Source organism: Cucurbita maxima, unplaced genomic scaffold (genome assembly GCF_002738345.1).
Source record: "Cucurbita maxima cultivar Rimu unplaced genomic scaffold, Cmax_1.0 Cma_Scf00008, whole genome shotgun sequence".
Taxonomy (NCBI): Eukaryota; Viridiplantae; Streptophyta; class Magnoliopsida; order Cucurbitales; family Cucurbitaceae; genus Cucurbita; species Cucurbita maxima.
The window spans coordinates 4,151,095-4,160,913 of record NW_019272024.1 but is presented as its reverse complement, the minus strand read 5'-3'; the positions used below and the strand labels follow the sequence as shown (position 1 = coordinate 4,160,913).

The 9,819-nt window shown below is 35.8% G+C and overlaps 2 protein-coding genes across 3 annotated transcripts in view; both read left to right on the top strand.

Annotated features, from left to right (window-relative positions):
• The window catches only part of LOC111483077, a 10,228-nt gene extending 9,899 nt beyond the window's left edge, over nt 1-329 (top strand). Inside the window, exon 13 of one of the 2 annotated variants that reach the window (XM_023129197.1) lies at nt 151-329. In XM_023129197.1, coding sequence (XP_022984965.1) covers nt 151-251 — 101 coding nt within the window. In that variant the 3' untranslated portion in view covers nt 252-329. Of the gene's footprint in view, nt 1-47; nt 125-150 lie in introns of those variants that run through there. The other variant, XM_023129198.1, reaches the window with a different exon arrangement.
• A 1,203-nt stretch (nt 330-1,532) lies between these two features.
• Nucleotides 1,533-8,977, top strand: LOC111482827 (zinc finger CCCH domain-containing protein 5). Its single transcript, XM_023128803.1, has 9 exons — nt 1,533-2,052; nt 2,326-2,475; nt 2,605-2,739; nt 2,876-3,034; nt 4,994-5,086; nt 5,274-5,390; nt 6,138-6,212; nt 6,315-6,538; nt 7,543-8,977. Exons 1-9 carry the CDS (start codon nt 1,663-1,665, stop codon nt 8,552-8,554), a joined length of 2,355 nt encoding a protein of 784 aa, XP_022984571.1. The 5' UTR covers nt 1,533-1,662; the 3' UTR covers nt 8,555-8,977.
• The last annotated feature ends 842 nt before the right edge of the window (nt 8,978-9,819 follow it).

Here is a 9,819-nt window from a genome sequence, read left to right as displayed (position 1 = left end):
TTTTTTTTTTTTTTTTTTTTTTTTTTTTTTTTTTTTTTTTTTTGTAGGGATGACTTGAAAATCGTGCTAGATTTGACTCGGTCGTGCGAGATTTGACCCGGTTTTTCAAAATAAGGTTTTCTAATGGAGCTGTCAATGAACTCAATGGAGCTGCCAAAAAGGTAGGGATCCCACCACTCTACTTCAAATATGAAAATTTGTATTTTGCTTCTTCAATGTTCGTAGAAGCTAAGAAGTTCACTATAGAATAAACTAGACAAACATTCGTTGTTATTTAAAAGCGTCGTCGTTGAGCATATGGAAGCCTCACCGTAAACCCTTGTTCCCCTAATGGATATCTTCGATACTTTAGATTTGACTCACTCACTAACTTACGAACGTATTTTGCGAATAAGTAGTCCTTAATGTTGTGTTCCTTGTTAAGACCTTCAAGGATGATGAGTCGAGTCTTGTTTAGATTTGACTCACTCACTAACTTACGAACGTATTTTGCGAATAAGTAGTCCTTAATGTTGTGTTCCTTGTTAAGACCTTCAAGGATGATGAGTCGAGTCTTGTTTCTCAATCCACCTTTTGAAAGACCTCTAAAGTGTTAGAATTTGTTAATGTGATCCGATTGGAAGAAAGTGAAGAATTAATTATGGAGGGAGATATGAGGAGTACGGAATGGTTACGAAAAATATCTTCCCATTTTTTTCTTTCATCTTTTCCATATTAATTTTTTTTTGGAGTAATTACAAATAAATTTGATGGGCAAATATGTAAATTCACATGTAGCTTTGGCACCTATTGGGTACCAACAAAAAAAACTATTTAGGTAGTTAAAAAAAGTTCTCATTAGACATTTCAAAATTAAATTTTTATTGATTTCCGTATATAATTAATGTGATTATAAATTGATTTGGAGATAAGATTATATTTTTCTGTCTCAACAAATTGTTTTTTTCTATATTAAATAAATTAATTAGTTAATTTTAAAATCTTAAAGTGTAATATTTGAACTAAATATGTAATATTAATATTAAAAAATAAAAACATTAATGGTTAGATTTGGATTAAATTAGTCCTTAAATTTTGATTTCCCCTACTTTACTTTTTAATAGTTGAGATTTGGATTAAATTAGTTCTAAATTTTGACTTCCCCTATTTACCTTTTCTTTTGTTAAATTAATAAAAATATTTTTGATCTTAGACATTTTATTTTAAAAATACCATTAAAAATTTTTAATTTAAAAAAAATACCTTTAAACTAAAAAAACTAAAAATACTCTGAAAAAATAAAAATACCCTACTACAAAAAATAATTTTTTTAAAGAATTTTTTTCTATTAATACTATATTTTCAAAATAATATTAATATCTTTAAAAAAAAAAAAAATTCAAGTTCTTAGGTTAGTAACAAATTGGTTAACGTATTTTTTTCACTTAAAAAAAATTCATCCATTTTTTTTTTTTTTAAAATTTAAGAGTATTATTTAAAATGAGTAATTTTGAGAGCGTATAATATTTGTATTAATTTTTTTCCCGTTTAGGTGTGGATGTTCAATCTTTCACCCGATTGAATTCCTGTGTCACTCCCGCACCGCGACGAGTCGGTCTTTCATTGCTCTGCTTGGAATTAGAACTCCATTTTGGAGCCCCACTGCGGAATTTTGCGAGCGTAATGAAGGAGCCTGAATTCGTAGGCGAAGAAGAAGAGAAGCCTCAGGGTACTGAAGCTGGCCCGCTTGAGAAGCCATGTTCGTTGGAGAATCTGTGCAGGAAGGAGAAGAGGAAGGCGTTGAAGAAGATCAAACGCAAGCAATTAAGAAAAGAGGAGGCGCTGAAAAAGCTACAGGAAGAGGAGGTGCGGTTGAACGATCCTGAAGAGAAGAGGAGGATTCGGTTGATGGAGCTGGAGGAGGAGGAGAGGTCGGAGAGGGAGAGGAAGCTCTTCGAGGAGCGTGAAAGGGCTTGGTTGGAGGCTATGGAGTTGAAGAAGAAGAAGATGGCTGAGGAGGAAGAAGAAGAGCAGCGAAGGAGAGCGCTGGAAGAAGAATCGACGGCGCGGCAGGTTTTTCTTTCTCTTCTTGTGATTCTCTAGTTTTTGTATTTTTGCCTTTGTTTTTGAACAGTACTCGTAGCCTGTTGATAGATTTGCAGGTAGATTTCAGATTTATAGTGCATGATTATTGGCTCAGTTTCCTCGATACATAGAAAACATCGTTTGAAATTCTTGTAACAGAAATTGCAATCGCCTTCTATCACTATGTCGTAGGTCATAGTTCTCCTCTTGTCTAGCAGAGGAAAATTGTTCACTTCACCAGTTTGTAACCTTCTTTTGTAGGCTGAAAATGAAAACGAGTTAAATGAGGAAGATGGTTGGGAATACATAGAAGGGCCTGCCGAAGTAATCTGGAAAGGAGAAGAGATAATTCTGAAGAAGAAACTAATTAAGATTCCTAAGAAGGGTGTTGAACCTGAGAAAAGCCTTGAGGTATCGATTCTGCAACCAGGATATTATTGTTTTCTAGATCATCGTTGTTTATGTTAAAAAATACTTTTCCTGGGACGTAGCAGTGAAAATTTTTATGATCATAGATATTTATATATATTCTTTTTGTAGGATGCGCATAGGCCTACATCAAACCCTCTTCCTCCGCAATCTGAAGATTTTACAGATTGTAAGAATGCACCAATTTCAACTAGACAAGTGATTGATGATGTTGCAAGTCAAGTGCCAAACTTTGGAACTGAACAGGCATCTCTCTCTCTCTCTTTATCTTTCTCTCTGTACCTATTATCTGTACTTACTTGCTCCTTCCCAAGTAGTTCTATAGCTATTCAATTGTCATCTTGATAAATAAGCTGTACCTATTTTTTTTTTATTACAACAGGATAAATCACATTGTCCATTCCATTTAAAAACTGGAGCTTGTCGATTTGGTCAGCGTTGTAGCAGAATTCACTTCTACCCTGACAAATCGTGTACATTGCTTATCAAGAACATGTATAATGGTCCTGGCCTTGCTTGGGAGCAAGATGAGGGGCTGGAGGTCTGTTAATGATGCTCATACAATTATTGTATCCTCAAAATAACTTTGAAATATTGCTATTGCATCAATCTGAAATTGTTTTGAACGATCTTGTTTAGGAGATGCCTAAAATTTTAGCTCTATAAATGACTGTTTAGGTATGAATTGTTTCCATATATCCATGGAGTTATTTTTGTGATTAGATTAGTAAGCATTAATGATTATATTAACTTGTTCTGGTACAGTTTATGATTAGAGAATTCACGAAACCAAATGTAATGTTTCTACTTTTGTGGTCTTCACATGTTTATTTTGTGTGGAAGGAAGGAAATCATGAAACCTTATCTATCACCCTCTTTCTGGTGTTCTTGCCTTCTCGGGTTACTATTAAGCTCCTTTATCAACTCATTGATTGAAGCTGTTAAAATTTAAAATTGATTTGTCTGTTTATTGTAATTTCACCTTACATCCTAAAATGGTTTTACTTTGGATACAAGACGTGATCTTTGATGAAACAATTTATGAAGCATAGTTCTTGCCAATTTGGCGACTGGAAAAATTTATCTTCATAGTCAACCGCTTGCTTAGGTGCTTAATGCAACCATGATACTGAGATTCATCATGTTGTAATTGTTGGTGGCATTGATATTTAATATCCTTCATTTATTTTTCTTTCAAATTTCTTGACCTACTTTATACCAGAGAACTACTGCAAGAATTGTGTCAAATTGTCATGGAGGGTTACAGTTTTGCTCTTGAGTTCCTTTGGAGTTGATAATACGATAACAAATTTTGTATCCTACTTACATTGTTTTTTTTAGCTATTTATCCGTTTCTTTCTCTGTTGAAGTTGTCATAGTTAATTTTTATTATTTTGTGGACTCTTTTTTCTGCATGCAGCTAAGGACATTTAGTTGTAATAGTCGTAAACTTTTGATCCAGTGTCACTGTCATAATTCTAAGGCTAGTACTAACCCGTTGTTGAGTGGTCATTCTTCAAGAGGCAAGCTAAGTTTGGGTGGGAGCACCTGAACTCCACCCATACTGATTACTACAATCTCTAGTGTGTGTGGGTGGCTTATAATTGTTAACTAAGTTGTGTATATATATATATTGTGATCTAGTGTCACTGTTATAATTCTAAGCTAATACTAACCTGGTGTTGAGGGGTCATTCTTCAAGAGGAAAGCTAAGTTTGGTTGTGCTATAAGAGCCATCTTATGGGATTCTTTGGAAGGAAAGATTAGTTAGAGTTTTGAAAATAAACATAGCAATCGACCCAAAACTTAAAGTAATAAGTTATAGTAAATTTAATTATTTCAATGCTTCACTTGTGGTCGTGCAATATTATAGAAGGCCCAACAAGTGGAAATTAATAATAATTAGAGAGCAAAAGGCATTATAAGAGTTTGAACACCGGATCTTCAGATCTGATACCTTGTCAAATAACCAATCAACTCAAAATCTTAAGTTGATGGGTTGCAACATTTTAACACTCCTCAGTCTACCTACTTTTAGTGTCATGCTGTGATATAAGAAGCCTACTTTTTTTTATTTGTTTCTTTTCTCCCTTCTGATGCATTAGAACAATTATGTGCACTTAGATGGGAAACTTCTTCGGTAACTCTAAATTGTTCATAACACTTTTTTCTCACTTGAACAAAACTAGAGATATATCCATTTTTTTAACAGTCTAGAGGGACTGTTTAAATTCCTATTTCTTCCTTAGATATCAAAACTTTACCTTAATTACATCTAGACTTTACTAAGCTCAGGTAGTGGCACAGCATATTTATGACCTATTTGGAGTGATCATGGATGGCACCTGGATTTGACATAGCATGTTTCAATTGGAGTTGTAGGGGATTCTGAAATGGAAATTGTTGGACTAAGATTTCACCTTTTCCCTTTCACTTATCTATTTGGAATTTCTTATGGCGAGGTGCATTCTAGATTGACTTTTCCTCTACCTTTATTCAGTTTGCAGATGAGGAAGTTGAATGCTGTTATGAAGAATTTTATGAGGATGTGCATACTGAGTTCTTGAAGTATGGGGAAATTGTAAATTTCAAGGTCTCCTCGTTTGGTACCTTGTTGTTTGTACGCTTTATATATGCTTTTGTTTTATTTTATCTTTTGTTTATTTGAGCAGTGAGAACATTCTAATAATGGGTTAGTTTTTTATAATTGACCTCAAAATCGCACTTGTTTACATTGTAGACTATTTATCATCAATCCTAAATATTGTATTTTCGTTCAGGTGTGTAAAAATGGCTCTTTCCACTTGAGGGGAAACCTGTATGTGCACTATAAGTCACTGGATTCAGCTGTGCTTGCTTATAATGCCAACAATGGTCGTTTCTATGCAGGGAAACAGGTACTGATTTCTCCAATTATCCTCACTAAGACTAAGAATCGTTGAATAGATGAAGATATCTGTCCAGCCTCTAAATCCTCCTTAACATACACTGTAGGGTTTACAGCCAGATATTCTGAACTTTTGAATTTTATCCATAATATGAAGTTTCCCGTTAGCGTCAGTTCAGGTCTAAACAAAGAAAGAAAGTTCTCTTGAGAGCACCCAGCTTTATTTAGCTCTTAAAAAGGAATGAGCTTTGGAACCCATGACGACGATACCAAGAATGGAAAGAAAATACTGGAGGTCATGAACTTAAACTGATCCAGATCCCCTATGATGTCATTGATTCAAAGAATTATTCCTTGAATGTGGGTGCTCCATATACTTTATTTGACTGAGAAGATTATTAAGCTTGGTCTGTGTTCTGGTAAATGTATGCAAAATAAAATCTCATGAACAAATAAAGCAAACAATACTTACCAATTCATGTTGATGGTGCCTCATGGCCAAATTTATAAAAAGTTCTCTTACAGATACCATTTGTTTATGGTACTGCGCATAGCTGAGCTAGTAATTTCTCCTCCATCCTTCTACGATGTTTGTTCGGGATTTTTTTTTTTTTTTTTAAAAGAATTCTGTAACTGTTGGTTCTTTGTTTAACTTCTCCCAAGTGTGTGGCTCTCTCTCCTTCCCTCCTTTTTTTTCCTCAGCATGGCTTTGAAGTGGTGTTATGTGTTGTTCATCTGGGGCTTTTCTTTATGACAGGTAATATGTGAATTTGTAAATGTTACCAGATGGAAGATAGCAATATGTGGGGAATTTATGAAGACAAGGTACCAGGTACTGAAGTTCTTCAACTTTTTCATCTTATTTAAAACTAATTATCTTAGTTGAAGTTCTTGTCACCGTGCCGTTATTGATGGTTTCGTTGCTTCTTCTCAGACATGTTCTCATGGAACAGCTTGTAATTTCATTCACTGTTTTCGAAATCCTGGTGGGGACTATGAATGGGCTGATAGTGACAAACCTCCCCCACGGTATTGGGTGAAAAAGATGGCTTCTCTGTTTGGTTATTTAGATGAATCCGAAAATGAAAAACATACTGAGCTTGAACACTGGGACAAGTTTGGAAAATCCAGCAGGTCAATGTCAACAGATGTCAACAGGTATTCACGCAGAGTAACTATGGTCTAAAACCTCTCGTTTTTCACTGTTCCCTTTGTTTTCTTAATTCTCAATTTCTTAAAATCCAATATCCATCATTCAGCGTCCTCTATTTTGATAACGCTTGAATGACTAAGTTTTCTTAGTAGCAACTTTTTCCAGACAGTTTCTTCCTTAGTAGCTTGTTTGGACTTTAAAGGGGATAGCTTTCTGGCCGTTCATTCTCTAAGCCGACTTTTATACGTGATCTAGCGTCTAGATAATCCCAGCCATCTTTCTTTTCTTCACAAGCTCAGACATCTTATATTAACTAGAAGGGCCTGAGTTTGGTAATGAGGATGAGCTTTTTTTTGGCTAGACAGTTTATTCATATCCGTGGGACATAAATTTAATGTACATATGTACTTGTATACCATTTTTGTAACGGCCTAGATCCACCGCTAGCAAATATTGTCCTCTTTGGGCTTTCCCTTTCGGGCTTACCCTCAAGGCTTTAAAACGTGTCTACTAGGGGAAGGTTTCCACACCCTTATAAATGGTGGTTTGTTCTCCTCCCCAACTAATGTGGGACATCACAATCCATCCCCCTTCAGGGTCCAGTGTCATTGTTGGCACTCTTTCCTTCCTCCCATCGATGTGGGACCACCCCCAAATCCATCCCCTTTGGGGCCAGCGTCCTTACTGGCAAACTGCCTCCTGTCTACCCCCTTTCGGGGAACAGCGAGAAGGCTGGCATATCGTCCGGTGTCTGGATCTGATACCATTTGTAACAGCCTAGATCCACCGCTAGCAGATATTGTCCTCTTTGGGCTTTCCCTTTTAAACTTACCCTCAAGACTTTAAAACGCGTCTACTAGGAGAAGGTTTCCACACCCTTATAAATGGTGGTTTGTTCTCCTCCCCAACCAACGTGAGACATCACAATTTATCACCAATAATTTTATTCAATTTACCATTATTGGAGATTCAATCTTTTATGACTTCAATTTCTTATTCTTCATGATAGATATCATTCAAGAAGATCTAAATCTAGAAGTCTGGACCATGGCTCCAGAAGAAGTAAAAACAGTGAAAATGACTATAGAAGGCACTCTCGTAGAGAAAAAGTTCATGAGAAGCAGCAAAGTTTGGATAAGGAAGAATATGAGCAGGCAAACCTAAAATATTACCACCGGAGAAACAACAGATTTAATGATGCAAATTCTGACGAATCAGCAGATACGTTTGACGAGAGAAGCAAAGATAGAGAACGTGGTAGGAGATCACGAGTTCGAAATGCAGATCATGATGACAGCAAGAACAAATCAAATGAAACTGATGAAGGCTGGTCAAGTGGTGATGGGAACAAATATGGGCATCGACACCAAAGAAGGAAATGCAATGGGCACGTTTCCGAGACGTTTAAAACCACAGGTGGTTCTCCAAGCCAGAGCGCAATCAGTGATCACGATACACGTGGAATTTCTTCTGACAGAAACAAGGAAAGGCGTGTTTCATATGGTGGAAAACCCAAGAAACGCTGGGATGAGGTTACTAAAGATTCTGATGACCAGTTGAAACAGAAATCTAAGTTGAAGACGGATTATGAAAGCAAGAAGTTCAGCTTAAGAAAATCCAGTAGTCTCCTATCAGATGGGAGACAGGAGCAGTCTATTTCAGATCGATATGTTGAGAGGTCCGAACCAATGAATCTCGGCAAAGAATACTGTAACAACGAGCACATTGACAAGGAAGGCCGATGGGATCCTGGAAGAAGTTATGATGAATTCGAGAAATGTAGCGAGAGTACAAGCACTATGCGCTCTGAGGCTGGAAGCCCTGTTTGCCAAGGTGAAAGATTTAAATCAGATGTTCTAGATAGAGTAGACTACTATGGTAACAAAGTTAAGAAGCGAAATCATAGGGAACTGAAAAGCAGCGATTCATATGAACAACGAACGTCTCGAAGAAAGTCTTCTCGGCCTGATGATGATCAGAATTTCAGTGATTTAAAATACGATAACACGAACACTGACTAGGATTATCTTCAGAAAAGTCCTAGGAGCCCAGGCAGACATAGTAAGAGAAGGAAACCACTAGAAAACCACCAAGAATCCCAAAAGATAGATGGGAACCTTCCATGTCGTATAATTTATGCTTCCAAAGTCGTGATCATATTGCAAAGGGCGAGGGAAATCGATTTGACCCGCACGGGGCTCAGCTGAAAAGAACGGGGAAAAGGATGACCTGAAGCTGTGGCTTTGCTGCTGCTGTTTAGATGTGATGAGAAACCTAAACCAACCTTTTGTTTGCCCGTTTCTTATTGCCATATATTTGTTGAATACCTATTTTTGCCTTATTCACATACCTTTTTCTGCTCGAGTTTGCAATGTTTTTGGGTTTGGTCTTAAAACATTCACAAGCTTCCTTCTGAGACGAGTTTCATACATCAAATTTCCATTGAAGTTCAAAATTTCACATTTATCTTGAGGGGAAAAAATTTTTTAAAAAAAATTTCTAGACTAACTTTGACTATCAAGCATGTAAGCCATTTGTTTTGACTTATTTTTCGATTGAAAATGACTGAAAGTGAATTATTCTTCTTTTATAAATTGAATTGAATTGATCTATGTATGGTTCATTGTACGATCTTGCACAACTTCAAACAAAAAATGCAATATTTCCTTCGAACTTGAGCTTGAGAGATCAAAGCAATATTAAGTCAAGTTATTGAGACTTATAATACTACAAGAAATTGTTCTTTTAATTGCTTTTTATGTATAATCTCGTGTTTCGTATAGTAAGGTTACACTTGCGCTTTCTTCTTCTTCGGCTACACTGTGCCATCCTCACAAAGTCTACCCAACTTCATCAACGTGCAATCTTCTCTTCTTTGTTTGTTCAATTTGTTTCATCATCTTCTCTGCCATTTATTTTATTCTTCTATGTTCAACACTTCTTAATATATATATGTTAGAGTGCTTCGACGTTTTGCAAGGTCTAAGTTTAAGAAATTTGAGCAAAACTTTTCGTAAAAAATAAACTTGAAAAGACAAAAGCAGTCAGATTTACCAAAACTTAGTCTTATTACATCAAATCCCAAAATTCTAAAAGAAAAAGTGTTAAAATTCAGTGGTTTTGCTAAGTTGAGAGAGAGAAAAGAAAAGCATTGGCAGAGCGTTAGTTTGGGCTAAGAGGAATGGATGGCAAAAGCTATGAACCACCAACAAATTCCCTTCAAATCACATCGTTTTTTTTTTTTTTTTTTTTTTTTTTTTTTTTTTTTTTTTTTTTTTTTTTTTTT

Excerpts from the sequence above, each read along its gene's own strand:
- LOC111482827 (XM_023128803.1), top strand. The coding sequence starts at position 1,663 with ATGAAGGAGCCTGAATTCGTAGGCGAAGAAGAAGAGAAGCCTCAGGGT. Across the intron at positions 2,476-2,604 it reads AACCTGAGAAAAGCCTTGAG|GATGCGCATAGGCCTACATC; the intron begins GTATCGATTCTG and ends TTCTTTTTGTAG. Across the intron at positions 6,213-6,314 it reads TTATGAAGACAAGGTACCAG|ACATGTTCTCATGGAACAGC; the intron begins GTACTGAAGTTC and ends GCTTCTTCTCAG.